This window comes from Podarcis filfolensis, assembly GCF_964270895.1.
Source record: "Podarcis filfolensis genome assembly, chromosome: 1".
NCBI classification, from domain to species: domain Eukaryota; kingdom Metazoa; phylum Chordata; class Lepidosauria; order Squamata; family Lacertidae; genus Podarcis; species Podarcis filfolensis.
Window position 1 is genome coordinate 118,984,284 of NC_139604.1, and position 19,682 is coordinate 119,003,965.

The 19,682-nt window shown below is 44.3% G+C and overlaps 2 protein-coding genes across 2 annotated transcripts in view; one reads left to right on the forward strand and one right to left on the reverse strand.

Annotated features, from left to right (window-relative positions):
- Positions 1-15,074, reverse strand: part of LOC310763629 (cholesterol 24-hydroxylase-like) — a 40,343-nt gene extending 25,269 nt beyond the window's left edge. Inside the window, exons 1-10 of the mRNA XM_083616100.1 lie at positions 14,915-15,074; positions 11,144-11,221; positions 9,484-9,565; positions 6,598-6,671; positions 5,053-5,139; positions 4,202-4,340; positions 3,408-3,518; positions 2,806-2,962; positions 1,138-1,200; positions 253-325 (exon numbers count right to left, since the gene is read on the reverse strand). Of these exons, the coding sequence (XP_083472226.1) occupies positions 253-325; positions 1,138-1,200; positions 2,806-2,962; positions 3,408-3,518; positions 4,202-4,340; positions 5,053-5,139; positions 6,598-6,671; positions 9,484-9,565; positions 11,144-11,221; positions 14,915-15,051 (1,001 nt within the window). The 5' untranslated portion in view covers positions 15,052-15,074. The remainder of the gene's footprint in view (positions 1-252; positions 326-1,137; positions 1,201-2,805; positions 2,963-3,407; positions 3,519-4,201; positions 4,341-5,052; positions 5,140-6,597; positions 6,672-9,483; positions 9,566-11,143; positions 11,222-14,914) is intronic.
- Positions 15,075-15,567: 493 nt separating this feature from the next.
- LOC310766057 (cholesterol 24-hydroxylase-like) lies at positions 15,568-18,323 on the forward strand. Its single transcript, XM_083621920.1, has 3 exons — positions 15,568-15,907; positions 17,339-17,416; positions 18,014-18,323. The coding sequence occupies exons 1-3, from the start codon at positions 15,771-15,773 to the stop codon at positions 18,144-18,146; spliced, it is 348 nt and encodes a 115-aa protein (XP_083478046.1). The 5' UTR covers positions 15,568-15,770; the 3' UTR covers positions 18,147-18,323.
- Positions 18,324-19,682: the final 1,359 nt, after the last annotated feature.

Sequence of the window (19,682 nt, forward strand, 5' to 3'; positions counted from 1 at the left end):
TGCTGCCGCCGCGCTGCCAGAGCATGATTTCTGTTCTTATCCTGAAGCAAAGTTCTTAACCCGAGGTATTATTTCTGGGTTAGTGGAGTCTGTAACCTGAAGTGTATGTAACCTGAGGTACCACTGTATAACATTAGACATACACAGAGTGCATAAAATAACTCAACGGACCATCAATGGGTAGGAGGGACCTGCTAAAAAATAGAAACACAAATAAAGGAAGAATAAAAGGGAATGGCGAACTTCACCCACTTCTTCAATATGTCAGGTTGCCGTCCCAGTTCCAATATGGTAAAAGACAACAAGTTGGCAGTGGTCTCGTGACCTGCAGGACAGGGAATCTAATTACTTTATTATTACAATCTATTAAATTTCTTGATGCTTTTGAACTATGGTGCTGGAGGAGACTCTTGAGAGTCCCATGGACTGCAAGAAGATCAAACGTATCCATTCTTAAGGAAATCAGCCCTCAGTGCTCACTGGAAGGACAGATCGTGAAGCTGAGGCTGCAATACTTTGGCCACCTCATGAGAAGAGAAGACTCCCTGGAAAAGACCTTGATGTTGGGAAAGATAGAGGGCACAAGGAGAAGGGGACGACAGAGGACGAGATGGTTGGACAGTGTTCTCGAAGCTACAAACATGAGTCTGACCAAACTGCGGGAGGCAGTGGAAGACAGGAGGGCCTGGCGTGCTCTGGTCCATGGGGTCACGAAGAGTCGGACACGACTAAACAACTAAACAACAACAAATTAAATTTCTATACCATCTTTCATCTGAAGATCACAGGTTGGTTTACAACACAAAAATACATGCCGTAATAACAAATAAAAACAATATCACCACTACCACTCAGTTTAAAAGGCCACAGATTGTTTAATTAGCCAAAGGCCTGGTTGAAGAGGGACATTTCCGCCTGGTGCCTGGAGATATATAATGAAGGCGCCAGTCGAACCTCCCTGGGAAGAGCACTCCACAAGCGGGGAGCCACCACAGAAAAGGCCTTGGTCTCATGTTGCCACCCTCCAGATCTCTCACATAGGAGGTCCATGAGGAAGGGCCTCAAATGATGATCGCAAGGTCTGGGTCAGTTCATAATTAAAGGATGGAAGGAAAAAAGGAATATAGATCTACCAACCTGCAATGAAGAAAGTGACGAAATTGTCCAGGAGAATTTCAGCATCGCAGTCCCCTTCCTCAGCTGTCAAGACAGGAAACCAAGAGTGAGGCTGACCTCCCTGCCCAAAAGGAAGCCTCCATGACAGATGGCCATCCAACCTCTGCTTAGAAACCCCCAAGGAGAGAGTCCACAACCTCCCAAGGGAGACTCTTCCACTGTCAAACAGCTCTTACTGTCAGAAAGCTCTTACTGTCCTAGTTGCCCTCCTCTGCACAAGTTCCAGCTTGTCATCATCCTTCTTAAATTGTGGCACCCAGAACTGGACACAGTATTCCAGGTGTGGTCTATCCAAGGCAGAACAGAGTGGTACTATTACTTCCCTTGATCTGGACTCTATACTTCTGTTGATGCAGCCTAAAATAGAATTCACTTTTTTTGCTGCTGCCTCACACTGTTGACTCATGTTCAGCTCATGGTCCATCAAGACCCCAAGATCCTTTCCATGTGTACTGCTAGTGAGCCAAGTGTTCTCCATCCTACATTTGGTCCTTTCAAATTCTATGATTCCTTCAAAAGGAGTCTCCAACCCACGCATCAGGGATGCGGGTGGCGCTGTGGGTTATACCACAGAGCCTAGGATTTGCCGATCAGAAGGTCAGCGGTTTGAATCCCCACGACGGGGTGAGCTCCCGTTGCTCGGTCCCTGCTCCTGCCAACCTAACAGTTCGAAAGCACATCAAAGGGCAAGTAGATAAATAGGTACTGCTGCGGTGGGAAGGTAAACGGCATTTCCGTGTGCTGCTCTGGTTTGCCAGACGCATGACCCGGAAGCTGTACACCAGCTCCCTCGGCCAATAAAGCGAGATGAGCTCCGCAACCCCAGAGTCGGTCACAACTGGACCTAATGGTCAGGGGTCCCTTTACCTTTACCTTACCCACGCATCATACTCAATGTTGGGAAACTGTGGAACGAGAACTTAAAATTTACAGCGTGTACCATCTTAAAAGAAAATACAATGAAAATGATGTACCGACGGTACTTGACACCTGTGAAATTGGCAAAAATGTTTAGGATGAGTAGTAAATTATGCTGGAAGTGTAGAGATAAGGATGGTGACTTTTACCACATGTGGTGGTCATGTGAGAAAACAAAAGCATTTTGGGAAATGATTTACAATGAAGTGAAAAAGATGTTTAAATATACATTTCCCAAAAAGCCAGAAGCTTTTTTGCTGGGCTTGATGGGAGAGGAAATTGAAAAAGTGGATCAAAGGTTATTTATGTTTGCCCAAAAATGGAAAGTACAAGAATTGCCATTCATGGAGGAGTGGCAGACGAAGATGTTGGAATATGCGGAACTAGCAAAACTGACCTGCAGGATCCAAAACCAGGAGGAAGCAAAATTCCAAAGAGATTGGAGTAAATTTATGGATTATATAAATAATAACTGTAGGAACCTGAAGACACTAGCAGGACTGAAATAAATCTTACGGCGTGGACTGGGAAAATAAGAAGAGACTGCGGGAAGTAGATTGAAAAAGGAAAACTGCTTCGAGGGAGCGAGGGAAGTCATGGCTCGGCAGAGCGGCAGATAAGGAAATGAGTGGACGATGGATGAAATTTATTGTATTTATTTGTGTAAACCAGAAAATTAATAAAAAGCATATTAAAAAAGGAGTCTCCTACCTGCACTCTTCAGTATCTGAGTCAGAATATCCAATGGAATCTCCTCCCCATTCTGGATGGCTTTGCGTCTCTCTTCAATACACTGGCTGCCAAAACGGCGCAGCAGTAGCAAGCTCTCCTGAACCTCTTTCACTTCTTTCCTGTACTTTGGCAGATACTGGACAGATAACAGATACTATCATGAGGAGCAGAGCAGAGCAAAACCAAGAACATATTACTGGATGGCGTAGCTGTCAACAAAAGCCACCTGCTAAGACAGAAGATAGCTGTGGCCCATTGGCGGTTCATGATCCCTTAGACAAGCGTCCTTTCTGACTAGCAGGTGTTGAATGGTCCATTCCCACATATCAGAGATCGCTATGCAAAATCTACGCGGGTCCTACAGTTGTACAAGACAGTCTGGAAACAGGTAGGAAGAACAGGGCAAGCCCAAGCAAAAATGTTCAAGGCATATCTAGTGGCGCAGGAATGCTGGGGTGCAAAAGAACTAAGTTATAACATCACTTGCCAGTTTCCCAAAAGGATTTGTCCAAGACTCTTGGAATAAGCTTGACAAGCAATAATGTATGCTTCAGAGTTCCACGAGAAATGCCTGCACTGACCTTAAATGATGGATTGCGTGACTGACCCAGTCCTTTCATGATCATGGACATCGCATGCGGAAAAGGCGTGCTCTCATCATGCAGGGTGTTCAGTTCAAGGTCAAAGGCTACCTGATAATGTGAAGAAAGGGGATCTAAAACATCTTTGCATTCTGCCATCCTCCTTTGCAATTCAAGCTTGATCTCTGTTTCAGGATGAGAACAGAAATCGTGCTCCAGCGGCGCAGCGGCAGCAGGAGGCCTCATTAGCTAAAGTGGTGCTTCAGGTTAAGAACAGTTTCAGGTTAAGTACGGACCTCCGGAACAAATTAAGTACTTAACCCGAGGTACCACTGTATTTACTTAACATATATATAGCCTGCCTTTCACCTGAAGGTCCTGGCACAGAAATATACAAAAATGAAACCAAAATTAAACACTATTAAAGCCAGCCAACGTGAATTCCATACAATTAAAACAGCAGCAGCAATTAAAGAAATAGTTACAACACATTGTTATTATTCTGATGTCAGCTTTGCATGTCTTATGAAGCTGGGTGAAAGTTGAGCTGGTGAATTGCAGCATTCCTCTGGATACTTGGCAGAAATTATTTATTTGTGCTGTGGCTCTATTCAACAGACATGCAATGTAAGATTTCCTTTCCCTATGTGTTAGCCCAAAAGGGTGAGGGCTTCCCAACACCCTTTTCTCCCATCTTAAACTTCTCCTTTGTGCTGCCCTTTGACTCAATTTGACTCAGAATGAGAGGCATCCCCTGCTCCTTAATGGAAACAGGAAATTCATCCGGCGAGTACCTTTGCAATGATGTCCAGCGTCACGCGTTTCAGCAGGCTCATCACATCCACTGCAGTTTCTCCATCGGCTTTTTCATCCAGCACCCTCATAAGCTCTTCTGTTTGCTCGTTAAAGGGCCCCATCAAGCCCATCAGGTAACTGTGAAATTAATAAAAGCAAGCAAAGGCAGGACTTTGCGGTCAAACTGGAAGCTGTCTAAGGTGTGGAAATGAATATAAGAGCTAACTGGATCAGGCCCATGGCCCATGCAGTACAGCATTCCGTTCTCACAGTGGCCAAGCAAGCAAGACCCAAGCACAAGGTGATTCTCGCCTTCTGTGGCTTCCAGCAAACCACAGAGAATTATTTCTGCCTCCAATATGGAGGTGAAACACAGCACAGCTACTTGGACTATAGCTTAGCATGAACGTGCTGGTTCTCAAGAGAGGAGATTGTGGCTACTTTGCTCCTCTACACATCTGGTCCTCCTGCTGCTGTGAGCTAAGCTGTGGTTTGTCTTAGTATATTGTCCAAACTCACACTGATGATTTGTCTTGTGCCAAACTGCAACCAAGGTTTGTCCTTGGGTTTTACACAGCCTATGGTTTGTCTGGAGGGAGACAAACCATGAAACCTGGTTCAGACAACCTGCTAACCCAAATCATGGATTAGCTCACAGCAGCAACAAGAGGAGAAGTAAAACATTCACGATTGCCTCTCCAGAAGCCTGCACATTCATACATTCATGCTGTTTGGGTTAGTGCTATCTGCCAATTGAGCCATAAGCTCATTTAGAGATAGGTGGTTAGGTTATTAACATGAACCGAAATGCGCAGCATCACTTAAGAAAAGACATTCAGTTAATATCTACTTGCGACTGAAGGCCGGGTCCATAATTTTCCGCTGCTTGTGCCAGTGGTCATAATCACAATCAGTCACCAAGCCATTTCCTAAAAATCTGAAAAACGATGGAGAATTTTTATTACTATTTCCGGACCAGTTTTGAAATCATGTTCTGAACCACTGTAATAATGGAATACTGAATGGTATAGTTTATGTAAAATATGCAGGGATTTAAGTTATGCAAAATGAACCATGGAAAGAGAAGAAGGGAAGCCCCTGATATTTTAAGATTGTTTAAATGAATATTCTAAAATGTAAAACAGAAAATTTCATTACAGGAGGGAGAAAACCCAAAATGCATAATAAAAGCAAGCACAAAAACATAAAAATACCCCCCCCAGTAACACATTTAAAAGGGTATTGGATGTTAATCAGCCCAAGACTGAGTTGAAGAAGAACTGACCTCTTCTCTGATTGACAGGGCTTCCAGAACTCCCTCCAGTGTCAGTTCCAGAAAGTGGCAATAGGATATGCTTGGGTCAATACCTTAGACTTTTGAGTTTATCTTGTCTTCTATGCTGCTCCAATATCTGTATGAAACCGCTTAGAAATGCCATCTGGCACTTGGGGGTCTGTTGTCACCAATTCATACGTTCGACACCTCGATCGCACAGCATTTCCTGCACTTTTTATTTATTTGTTTATTTTAAAAAATGTGTGTACTGCCCACTCATAGAAAATATCAAGGTGGTGTACAAAATAATCATTTAAAATGACAGGCTCATCTTGGGGGGGGGATGAGAGCTGAATAGACCTGTCCACATAAAGTAGGTCTCCCAAGAGCTAGCTGTAAGGATGACTGCCAAATCTCTGCTGTGAGGGTGGTCCATAGCCTGGGACTAAAAGGTAAAGGTAAAGGTACCCCTGACCATTAGGTCCAGTCGTGACCGACTCTGGGGTTGCGGCGCTCATCTCGCTTTATTGGCCGAGGGAGCCGGCGTACAGCTTCCGGGTCATGTGGCCAGCATGACTAAGCAGCTTCTGGAGAACCAAAGCAGCGCATAGAAACGCCGTTTACCTTCCCGCCGGAGTGGTACCTATTTATCTACTTGCACTTTGACGTGCTTTTGAACTGCTAGGTTGGCAGGAGCAGGGACCGAGCAACGGGAGCTCACCCCGTCACGGGGATTCGAACCGCCAACCTTCTGATCGGCAAGTCCTAGGTTCTGTGGTTTAACCCACAGCGCCATCCACATCCTTTAGCCTGGGACTAGCAAAGCAAAATACTGAACTTCCAGCTGAAGCCAGTCAGCGCTCTGTTAAGATGGGGGGACAATGAACAGTGCTCCTCAGGATATTCTCAGTGACTGGGTTGGGATATAAGGGCTCAGGCGGTCCTTAAGGAATCCTGAACCCAAGTTATTCAGTGCTATCCATTTCTGCATATAACAGAGCCTGAAGAAATTCACCTGCTGGGTGGCATTAAAGATCACAACCTTTTTCTGAATCAATGGAATTTTCTCATCCCACACGCCACATACCAGTACATCTTAGCTAAGTACATCTTACCTACCGTACACCGAATAAATTAAAAAGACGTCCATATGAAACTGGATCCTTTGGGTATTGTGGTAACATCAGGAACTCCTAAAATTAAATCATTTTGTCAGTCCGTATTCACATATACCGTATTTTTCCATGTATAACACAATCCCCATGTATAAGATGCCCCCTATTTTTGGGGACTCAAAATTAAGAATATGCGCTATCCATGTATAAGATGACCCCTTATTTTAAACATCAAAAATTTAGGAAAAAATATAGTCTTATGCAGGAAAAATATGGTAATTCATGTGGTCACAATGAATACCCTCCTCTAAAATTGTGAAGAGGGAATAAGATATATAGGGCTTCCTCCATCCCACCAGTGTTTAGAGTGTGGGATTTGGGGTATTTAAATTTGGGGTGGGCTGGGAGGTCTTCACCTTTCTGCCTTGAGAGGGTTCAATGTGCTCACCCAATAAGTGGTGTCAGAGTATTTCCCCAAAAAAGTTTTAAATGCCTTTTTGTAAGACACATTCTGTAGGTCCGCGGAGAATCAACAAATGCTGATTCAGAGAAACCTCAGATATGTATAACAGGGTGTGGGGAAAATTGTGGAAAGTTGATATAAAATTCACAGATTGCATACTATTAAGAGAGAATTACATGAAAATGATGTATAGATGGTATGTCACACCAGTAAAAATGGCAAAGATGTTTAGGAAAGAAAATAACAGATGTTGGAGATGTAAGGAAAAGGAAGGAACATTTTATCATATGTGGTGGGAATGCAAAAACATTGAAATATTGGGAAATGATCTATAATGAAAAAAATGTTTAAAATGAATTTTGTTAAACACCCTGAAGTCTTTTTGTTAGGTATCTCAAATCAAGAGCTACCAAAAGAAAAATGGACATTATTTATGTATGCTACAACAGCGGCAAGAATCTTGATTGCACAATATTGGAAGACGGAAGAAATACCATCAAAGAAAAGCTGATGAACTACGCAGAATTGGCTAAGCTAACAGATAAACTACGAGAGAAGGTCAAAAAGGACTTCAAAAGAGTCTGGGAACCATTTACAGTTTATCTGCAGAAACAACAGAACGGACTGGATTCACTGGCAGGATTTGAATAAACTTTCACAATTTCACTTGAGTAACAGATATTTCAAGGAAATGATAAGGGGTTTTATTTTTGTGTAGGAAAATCAGGATACAATAAATAAAACTAAATAACTCAGCAGAGGGGGAGTTGAGAGAAGTCCAGAGGAAGGGAGGGAGAATAATTGTAAATAACATGATGAATGAGATTTGTATCGTTATTTGTTATAAAATTAAAAAAATATTCCAAAAAAGAAGAAGATATGTTTAACTGGGTGTGAGGCTGGCACTCAGACAAGATGGACTTAGCAGGGAAGTTTGTTATTAGAACGTCAAAGGGAAACCTACAGTTTACCCAGTAGTGGGTCCACTGTACAGGCAAAAACGTACCTCTTTAACCAGGCCTTTGTCTGACTGACATTCAATGCCCTTTTAAAATGTGGGGTTGGGGGGATTATTGGGTTGCTCTTGTTTTTATTTTGATGATGTATTGCAGGCATAGGCAAACTCTGGCCCTCCAGATGTTTGGGACTACAATTCCCATCATCCCATAAATAAATTATTATTATTATTAATTATTATCTCTGACCACTGGTCCTGTTAGCTAGGGATGATGGGAATTGTAGTCCCAAACATCTGGAGGACCAGAGTTTGTCCATGCCTGAAATATTGTGTTTTTATATCGTGATTTTATCCTGTGAACCTCCCTGAGACCTGTGGGTATATGGCAGGATACAAATTTAATTATTATTAATAATAATAATTCTAAACATGTTTAATTGGTATTGAACTCAGGGAACTTTACTTCCAAAAAAGTGCACTGAGGAGCACAGCAATCACCGAGTAAAAATTTATGATTGCTTTTCATGGCAAATTTGAAAGCACCACAAGGCAATTCCTGTGAATTGAACTTTTTGTTATCGGTCTATTTATGAACGCAGGCTCTCTGAATGCATTATATCCCTCATATCCATCTCCTTCCATTTCCTTAGTAATTCTAATTCCTGCACCCCTGCTATATTTAATCCAAATGTACGGATCTCTTCTACTGGGAAAACAAATGGTTTGAACCATAGGGATTAAATCAGAGATGCTGGGAAGTGTGTGATTCAGCAGTCTTCCTGAGCTACTTGTAATGTGGTGAAGTTGGAGGGTGGGGGTGGGGATAATTTAGTCCTCTTATAGACCACTTAAAGGTAAAGGGACCACTGACCATTAGGTCCAGTCGAACGACTCTGAGGTTGTGGCGTTCACCTCGCTTTACTGGCCGAGGGATAGTATAGCTTCCAGGTCATGCAGCCAGCATGACTAAGCCGCTTCTGGTGAACCAGAGCAGCGCACGGAAACGCCGTTCACCTTCCCACTGGAGCGGTACCTATTTCTCTACTGGTACTTGCACTTTGATGTGCTTTCGAACTACTAGGTTGGCAGGAACTGGGACCGAGAAATGGGAGCTCACCCCGTCGCGGGGATTTGAACTGCCGACCTTCTGACTGGCAAGCCCTAGGCTCTGTGGTTTAGACCACTTACTATATATTTAAAAATGTACTCAAGTGGTTTGTAATAAGGTGTCAAAGACTCTAAAACAACAAAGAGTCAAGATCTCTATCAGTCATGGCTTCTCCCAAAGAATCCTGGGAGTTGTAGTTTGATCAATGTGCTGGGAGTTGTTAGGAGTTACCTACTGTCTTCACAAAGCTACAACTCCTAGAGTTCCCTGGAAGAGGGAATGATGCATAATACACTAAATACTGGAATTCTGAAAAATCACTTCCATTTTCATGCTCAGAGGGGGAAACCGCAAAATATACCTTTACTCCTTCAGGACTTAATACCAATACCATGACTCTGTGAAAGGCATTAAAACGCAAGATGGGTCCATATTCATTAGCCCTGTGAAGGAAGATATTTGAACAGTAGTAAAAAGTGACCATACGATCAAGTTAATGACCATATTTATCTATCAAAAAAGGTGTAAGAAATGCTGCTGCCATACTAAGCACATACAGTCATACCTCGGCTTAAATACGCTTCAGGTTGAGCGTTTTCAGGTTGCGTTCTGCGGCGACCCGGAAGTAACAGAACGGGTTACTTCCGGGTTTCATCGCTCGCGCAGACGCTCAAAATTACATCATGCGAATGCTCCGAAGTGGTGAATCGCAACCCGCGCACGCGCAGACGTGGATTGCGTTCTGCTCAGGATGCGAATGGGGCTCCAGAACAGATCCCGTTCACATCCAGAGGTACCACTGCACTAGAACAAGAGACATCGTATTTTTCTTTCTTTCTAAGGTCATTGCTGTGTAAAGACTTGAAAGGAAATTCCTGAACATGGGCTCGCTTAAAAAAAAAAGCTGTATCTTTAGTGTCAGGGATATGAGAATATGTTCCCCAGCATATAGGGACAGCTGGAGTATATATAAGATATTCAAGAGAGAGATGAACTGACCATAGTACTCCATTGCTCCTGTAACTTCCAGATGGGATGACTGCAATGTATTCTACAGGGAGATTCCCTTGAAGATGACTCAGAACCTTCAACTGGTCCAAAACACAGCGGCCAGATTATTTGCTGGGGTTTCCTTTAGAAGCCCTGTTCTAAAACAGCTGCATTGGCTGCTGGTTCCTTTATGAGCCCAACATCTGCTCACACTAGCCTTTAAAGCCCTAAATGACTTGTGCCTCAAATAACTGACAGACTGCCCCCTACACACCCCTTGAGGTGTTATGTTCAGCAGTGGAAATTCCACCTCCCTCAGAAATTCAGAGGTGGCGGCGGCCCCAAAGAAGGCATTCCCTGTTGCAGATATTAAATATTGCGCAGTCTGAAGCGACTGGAAGCATAAGAACCGACTCCTTTGGAAATGAAACCTTGCCGAGGCCCACGGAAATATTATTCAAACTTTTACTGACAAAACTTTATTTACAACAGAATTAAAACATCAAAAACATACATACAATGTCTTGTGCTGTGCAGCACAGGCTTGGCACCTTACAAAATATGTAATGTTAAGCAATATTATCACTTGTCAGGATCAGAGAGGGACTAACAGCCACCACCCTTTCAAGATGGCAAATTTGCAACTCAGTAGCTTCATCACATTATCAAAGGTTCACTCTCAGCACCCAGGCAAACAAAGCAAATTTCTGCATTGGCTAATCAGCTTTCAACACCACAAACACAAAATTATATCACACCCAAGTATCTGCTTCTTCAGCGAGGCTAACATTTGGAGTTTTCACACTTCTTCTGAACCGGATGAGAACTAGTTATCGTATTATTTTATTATTGATGAAGTATGTACAATTAGTAGGTGCCACACAAAATTTCAAAAAGAACAGCTTCTGTCTGCAGACATGCATTTAAAGATTTTTTTAAAAAACAAACAAACCAAGACACCATATAGACTGCTGGCAATGCAATTCATTATCTCATATTTTAAACTACTTGATTATTATTTTTTTACATACCATTGCAAGAAGAGCTGATGAGCACATTCATTATTTTTCAGCATTCCCCATAGCATTGGCAGGTGGCCCAAGAAAAAGCTGCAAAGAAATGGTAAAGGCAGAATTTAAGGCATGTAAGGCACACACATACATGGAAGATGCAGTCAGGTGAAAAGGAGGACATGGATCCTGCCCCTTTAATCATTGTCAAGGCTGGCTCCACAGCCAGCAAGATGATGATGATGATGATAATTTTTTATTATTATTATTATTATTATTATTATTATTATTATTATTATTATTTATACCCCGCCCACCTGCCTGAGTTTCCCCAGCCACTCTGGGTGGCTCACAATCGAGTGTTAAAAACAATACAGCACTAAATATTTAAAACTTCCCTAAACAGGGCTGTCTTCAGATGTCTTTTAAAGATAAGATAGCTGCTTATTTCCTTGACATCTGATGGGAGGGCGTTCCACAGGACAGGCGTCACTACCGAGAAGGCCCTCTGTCTGGTTCCCTGTAAACTCACTTTTCGCAATGAGGGAACCGCCAGAAGGCCCTCGGAGCTGGATCTCAGTGTCCGGGCTGAACGATGGGGGTGGAGACGCTCCTTCAGGGATACTGGACCAAGGCCGTCTAGGGCTTTAAAGGTCACCACCAACACTTTGAATTGTGTTCGGAAACGTACTGGGAGCCAATGCAGATCTCTCAGGACCGGTGTTATGTGGTCCCGGCGGCCACTCCCAGTCACCAGTCTAGCTGCCGCATTCTGAATTAATTGCAGTTTCCCGGTCACCTTCAAAGGTAGCGCAACGTAGAACGCATTGCAGTAGCCCAAGCGGGAGATAACCAGAGCATGCACCACTCTGGCGAGACAGTGCGCGACCAGGTAGGGTCTCAGCCTGTGTACCAGGTGGAGCTGGTAGACAGCTGCCCTGGATACAGAATTGACCTGGGCCTCCATGGACAGCTGTGAGTCCAAAATGACTCCCAGGCTGCGCACCTGGTCCTTCAGGGACACAGTTACCCCATTCAGGACCAGGGAGTTGGAGTAGGGTAGAGCTATGTGATTTGACATTAAAAAAAAGGTAAAGGACCCCGACAATTAAATCTAGTCGTGAACGACTCTGGGGTTGCGGCGCTCATCTCGCTTTACTGGCCGAGGGAGTCGACGTTTGTCCACAGACAGTTTTTCCGGGTCATGTGGCCAGCATGACTAAGTCACTTCTGGCGAAACCAGAGCAGTGCATGGAAGCGCCGTTTACCTTCGTGCCGGAGTGGTACCTATTTATCTACTTGCACTTGGACATGCTTTCAAACTGCTAGGTTGGTGTGATTTGACATACAATACACAAATTCTATCACCAGCCAATGACTCCTCGCACACACAGTCTTGCTAATTTTATGGGTGGAATGAGAACAGTACATAGACTATGGCAGTTCCTCCCGCCCCCCAATTATCTGCCAGCTGAACAGGGCAAACTTGTGGATCCCATCTTGCAGAAGAGGCATATGTCTGGAAAATTCCAGCGTGTTAAGAACCACTTACAACATCAAGACTCAGAAGAGTACCCAGCTGTTGGACTTGACTTTGATGGAGCTGCCTGTGGAAATCCCTTGCTCCCCCCTGCCCAGACCACATCTAGACCTTTCCTTCTCTCAAATACTGGGGTTACACAGGAATTCTTCTTGGGGCAGCAAATTATTCCAAAGGGAGGGTAAAACACCAAGAGATGAGTAGGGGGAAAAATGAGAATGTTGGCCTTGCCTCCTATCTCAGGTTCCGAACATTCTAAAACTTTAAAAATAAAAAAAATGGAAGCTGGGAATCGGGGAATTATGGTTCAACCCAGGGGCACCAAAGGAGGTGCCAAGCTTGGCAGTCCCTGATTTATCACATCATTCTATGTCCCTTTAAATGTGTTTGTGGGAGGAGGGTTATTGGTTTGCTTTTTATTTTTAATGTGCATTTCATGTTCTCGTTTTGTATTTTTATGTTGTGATCTTCAGATGAAGGGCGCTATACCAATTTAATAAATAATAACAGCAATAGTAGTAATATCCCAAGGAGCTCAAGATGGTGCTGCATGTTTTCTCTCTTCTCCATTTTAGCCTCATGGCAACCCACAGATGAAGGTTAGGCTGAGAGAGTGTGTGACTTGCCCAGTTCCATCTAGAGAGCTTCAGTCTAATACTCTAACCACTGCACCACACTGCCCACTGCCCAAGAAACAAAAGACAGTTGCCAGCTGTGGTGTCTATGCTCATTCTAACCCAGCTCTTGCTTCGTATGTAAGGTTTAAAAACTACCATATTTTTTGCTCTATAAGACAAACCAGATCACAAGACGCACCTAGTTTTTGGAGGAGGAAAACAAGAAAAAAAATATTCTGAATCTCAGAAGGCAGAACAGCAAGAGGGATCGCTGCGCAGTGAAAGCAGCAATCCCTCTTGCTGTTCTGGCTTCTGGGATAGCTACGCAGCCTGCATTCGCTCCATAAGATGCACACACATTTCCCCTTATTTTTTAGGAGGGAAAAAGTGAGTCTTATAGAGCAAAAAATATGGTATCTTGAGTTCTTATTAATATCTAGAAGCATGGGTCTAACTGCAAGGGGTATGGAACTGCACACAAAGCTTCTTTGTGAAATTGCCTGGACTTCCACAAGCTGGGAAGGAATCTGAGGGGGTGCAATTTTAGTTTCTCGGCATTCTGCAGGGTGTTTTGCTTTGGGGGTGGGTGGGTTTTGGCTTCAAGTCTAGGCCAGCCTTGGCCCCACCTGTTACCTGGTACATCAACAGTGGACTGCATTGCAAGATTGCCATAAACTCCTCTCTGCTGCAGTGTGGTCCCCTCCACAGTAGACTGTACTTCTATGGGGGGGGGATTTAAAACATTATTTAAAGCTCAACATTGTTCATGCAATAAGATCTGAATCTGAAACAGCAGGAGTCTCTCTGGAATACTACCAGACTGCCACTAATTTCCGACACGATTCAAACACAAATGCGAGTTCCACAATTCAAGCTGATCTGCTGCTGCTGCTGCATAACAAACAAACAAACAAACAAACAAACCGGGCAACTTTTTTTTTTTAAATGTTCCTCGGGATTTATTTGCACAAAGTTTGCAAAAAGCTTGGACGACACCTGCTATTTATTGAGTATCCACTGCAAACTGATTGCGGGGAGGTTGTAGATGTTGCAAACAATCCGGTCCATTTCCCCCATGGCCTTCCTTATCGATGAAAAAAACCGGGGGGGGGTCTGATTTGGGGAGGGGGTTCTTTGAGCAAGTAGAATACCAAACCGACTTCAACTGTGCGACATGAATTTGCTCCAGCCTGGATCTTTGCCAAAAGCAAAGAAGCCAAAGGAAAATGAACTGGATAGCGCGTGACCAAGATGCATCATAAACAGGTTGCTTGGAAGGAGTGGGGGAGTGGGGGAGGTTGAACCTCCAAATCCTAAACCCGCCATTTACGCAGGAGTAAACCCCATTGAAGTTTGCTTACTTTTGAGCAAACATAGGCATGCGCGGAAAGTCCCCTGGAACATAGCAGGGGGCTTCTTTCTGCGTAAAAACGCACGGATTGTACTGGGAAGAAACTACCCTCGGAAGCTTACTACCCTCCAGATATTTGGGGCTAAAAGTCACATTAACCCCAGCCAGCATCGGGGGTGGGGGGTGGGGGGTGGGATCCAGGCCGCTGACTGCTGCTCTGTAGTTTATCCTGCTTCCCTGGATAGAATCGGGAAAGGAAACTTGTCGACGCTCCCGCTTCTTACCTCGCCCTCGGGGCGCTGGGGATGTAATCGTATTTCATATGAATAGATTTTAGGTAGCAGCAGTAGAGGCCAAACGCCAGGAGGGACACGGCCAGTAAGAGGCGCAGCAAGCCCCAGATCACCTCCAGCGCCTCCATGGCGGCGGAGAGCTCAGCTGCGGCAGGAGCGAAGCCAACGTCCGCCTCTGTCAGGCAAAAAAAGGCTTTAGACTGGGAGGAGCCAGCGCGCAAAAGGCCTTTCCCTTTAAAGATACAGCCCGCGCGCAATTGCTAACTCAGCTGGAGAGGCACTTTTCCAAGGATCCATAACGGTTTCCCCTAGGAAAGAAATAAAAACCCGGTCAGTTTTGTGCAAGTGATGCTCACATCGGACTGAACTGGGACTGAGAGTAGTAGTAGTACTAATAATAATAATAATAATAATAATAATAATAATAATTTATTTATACCCCGCCCATCTGGGCGGCTCCCAGCAGAATTTTAAAATAACAATAATCTATTAAACATTAAAATCTTCCCTAAACAGGGCTGCCTTCAGATGTCTTCTAAAAGTCTGGTAGTTGTTCTTCTCTTTGACATCTGGTGGGAGGGCGTTCCACAGGCCGGGTGCTAATGTGGAGGGAAGGGTGCGCGTCCAGCCGCCCGCCCCGGGAAACTGCTGAATGGAGAATTCGGTCCTGCAACTCGTTTAGGATTTCCGCTCGCGATTTAGGGCGGCCTCTTTACGCAAAGGACCCTTCTGCTCCAGCGTGCGCCCTCCCACATCGAAAGGGCTCTTCTCCTTGCCAAAGCAAAAGAGGAGCGAGGGCATCGGGCGGCGGCATTGAGGCGGCTGCTCTCGGAACCGCCCGGCTGCCATGGGGGCTCTAGCGGTGATCTGGGGCTTGCTGCACCCTCTGCTCGTGGCCCTCCTCGCTGTCTTTGTGTTTTATTGCTGCTACATCAAATCAGTCCACATGAAATACGACCACATCCCCGGGCCCCCCAGGGCGAGGTAAGTGACCGGTAGGAGGAGGTGCTCGGTGGGAGGAGAGAGGGCGCATTGTGAGGATGGGCTGCTTAGAGGAGTTCCCTAATTGGGGTCTGTGAGCTTCCTTCAGGTGGTCTGCAGTTGTGTGGCTGCGTTAAAATGATCATACCGGTTTCTACCTGTGCTTTTAGGGCTCTTTTTTATTTCTCGTGTTGGGTCACAATTTCATTTCAAATTGCAATGCGATAAAATGAGCGGTAAAAAGAAGCAAGAAAAGTAGAATTGAAAGTTGTACAACTTCCAGAAACAGTGCGTTTAAATTGCTACAATGGGCATAAAATTAAAAAACAACAACCGATGAGTGTTTCCTAAGCAATTTCCAATTTTCATATGTTATTGGACATTGGCTGCTGTCAGTCCCAACCAATGTGGCAATGGTCAACAAGAGTGCCCTTTTTTAGGGTTCCTCAGGTAGGCAATTCCACTCTCCCCACCCCCCATTTTCCTCCTTTGCCAGCTGACACATCTGGCTACAGAACATGATGGATTTTCATTAGGCTAGTTGTGTGTGTATGTGTTGGAAGGGGTCTATTTAGGTTGGCTTTCCCACCTCCAGGATTGTGGCCGCATCCGCACCATGCATTTAAAGCAATGTTCCTTTCCCTAAAGAATCATGGGAACTAGTTTGTTAAGGATTCTGGGAATTGCAGCTGTGCGTTCCCAGAATTCTTTGGAGGAAGCCATGTGCTTTCAACGTGTTCTCAACATATGGTGTGGACCGTGACCCTAACATTAGGGCCGGCCCTGTTTCCCTGTCTTCTGTCACTAGTGAAGCATAGTGATTTACGGTGTGAACTACAAGCTGGGAAGTTCTGGCGCCATACACTCTCCTGGTGCCTTTGGGCCAGTCACTATTCTGTCAGGCTCAGCCCCATATTTGCAACAAAAGAATAAGAGTCCTGGCCTATCATACTGGTTTGTTGCAAGGATTACTGACACAGAACTTCTCCAGCCCATGCATGAATGACCCCAGCAATACACAGGAGGAAAAAAAACCCACCATTCCTCCTTCTCATGCTCTGTGTGCATGCAATTTTTAAAAATAGTTTTTATTGGAAATTTCAACATAACAATTTATCAAAAACATATCATCCTCATTCCCCCCCCCCCCCCGTGTGCATGCATTTTAAGTCTTTGATAGTTTCTGGGGATACATGTTCTTTTGTGGATGTTTTGATGGCCCCTGGGGATACATGTCTTTACTGTGGCTTTCTCAGTGTGTATATAGCTTCCCTTGGGTCATTATGTTCCTTGTTATAAGACATGCATTTTATTGCGAAATTGGTTGTTGAGGTTGCATAGGAATTCCTGCTTACTTTGACCTTGGTGTTCGACTCCTGTAAGGAGCACCGAAGGTTTTCATCAAGTCATGCTTGACTTTTCTTAACATTGCAGCTTTTTCTTTGGTCACCTGCCACTCGTTTGGGGAATGATTAAAAAGCAGGAAAATTATTACGATCTCTTTAAGCAGTGGTAAGTTATTTTGCGTATTCAGACAGCTCGAAACGAGAGGCTGTGCACTGCATTTACTAGACCAATGTAGTTAAGACTGCTGGCTGATTTATTTTTCCAGTCCCTCTTTTTCGTTTCCAATTTCCTGTTTGCTTTTGGGGGTGCTTTTTAAAGATGCACTAGAATTGCTATTCAGGGTCCTCCCCTGAGCCTTTAGTTAAAAGCTAAACCTCTCATTAGTGCTTGCGGGTCTGCATCTTGGCTGTGCAAGATACATAAGTACATGGTAAACCATATAAGACACCATATAGCACACAGTCTGACAACTCACACGCTCAGGGGTGGACCACGGACTGTTCAATTTTGCTGTCTGAGGTGAAAGGGGAAGGCATGAGCTGCCCACTGCCCAATGTCCACATTCCCTTGTTGCCCCAGCCAAAGCCTCTCTTACTGGCGTTGCACAACTGAGGCTCCTGGGTTCTTGCAAGAAGCCCCTGTTGCACAATCTCGCTAGAACTTGGAAGCCACAGCAGCTGCTTCTCCTTTCTCCTCTGGTGGTGACGGCAGCAGGAGCGCATCCCTGGGTTCTTATTCAATGGTCACTTTTTGTGTTCATAGGGCTGAGGAATATGGACCAGTCCTGCGTTTAAATGCCTTTCACAAAGTTGCATTATTAGTATCAGCCCCTGAAGGAGTAAAGGTACGCTATGAAACATTATCTCTCCCAAGACTGAAAGCGAACGTAGTATAAAAAGAGAAAATGGAGCTCATTTTCACAACTGAAATGGCAGATGTGCAAATGAGCAAATCAAATGCTATTTTGGCTATTGGAATTGTCTGTTCCTCACATGCTTCAGACAGGCTGTTGACTGCTTTTTTTAAAAAGGCAAAATAAATGTTTTTAAAGCACAGCATGAACATTTATGCATTCTTCCCTTTTAATTGTGTTTTCATTTTTTAAAGTAACATTTTTATCCAATTCAAAATTATTCTAGGGGTGGCTGGCTCTTTTGAGTGGAGTGGGGGGACATCAGCTAGTCAGAACTGTGTACAACTTCTGCTTTAAACTTGTAGAACAATCTACAAGTACGTCTCCACAGCAGAGGAATAGGTATGTTTTGACTAAGTTCAGTAAAAGTGCTTCCAGTTTAGGCCCTCACTATCCTAAAAATAACTACAATATTTTGTATTTTAATGAAATGCAATCTTTGGCGATCACTCGTAGCTGAGTAAGATTGTCTTCCATAAACACGGTTTTAACAATGAGTCCATAAGTGACTGTGGAGGCCAATTCTGGATCCACACATCCTTCCACAGTGGGGACATTGGGTTCCGGGTGGGAGTTGATTACGGTGAGGGTTTGCCAAGTGTTTGTGCCTGTTGCTCAGTCCCTGCTCCTGCCAACCTAGCAGTTTGAAAGCACGTCAAAGTGCAAGTAGATAAATAGGTAAGGTAATAAATGGGAAGGTAAACGGCGTTTCCGTGTGCTGCTCTGGTTCACCAGAAGTGGCTTAGTCCTGCTGGCCACATGACCTGGAAGCCAATAAAGTGAGATGAGCGCCCCAACCCCAGAGTCGTCCACGACTGGACCTAATGATCAGGGGTCCCTTTACCTTTAGCTAATATGCAAGAAGCCATAGCATTGCAGTGGCACTGTGAGGCCTGGGAGCCCCTTGGCACGGGGGAGCTGGGCTGGGACAGTAATCAAATCTGGGGCAGCCTGACTTCCCCCCTTGTAAACCTGAATCCGTGCATCCCAAACACATTCAGTCTTTCATCCGATCATTTTTATTGCGCTGTTAACTAGAAAACTGAAAGACCACGAGTCGCAGGGAAGTAGGTAAAGAACCCACGAGACATGACTCAGTCTGAGAAAACCGTCAGGAAATCCAGACTAAGGACTGCAGTGCAATTCTATATATTTCTACTCAGAAGCAAGTTGCACTGCACTCGAGAACTTTTTTTGTCCTGTGTATTTAGTATTGCAATCTTAAGACTGTGCACACACATAACTGAAACAAATCCTTGCACTAATTAGTATCAGAAAGGTTCTTTACTTAACCTTTTTACAACTCGACAATATTCTTTTTGAGGTGGGTGGACCAGAACATGACTTTCCCTTTCTTTCTGAAAGCAGCTCTGAGGCATTATGTGTCTAAATGCCTCCAGATCAGAAGCCTCTGGCTTGAGGGGAGTCATTAATTTGTCCTCAGAATCTGAACACCATTCGTTGGTTTGGAGCAATGGGACAGGGACACATTTGGAAAAATAGCCCTGCTGTGCCCCA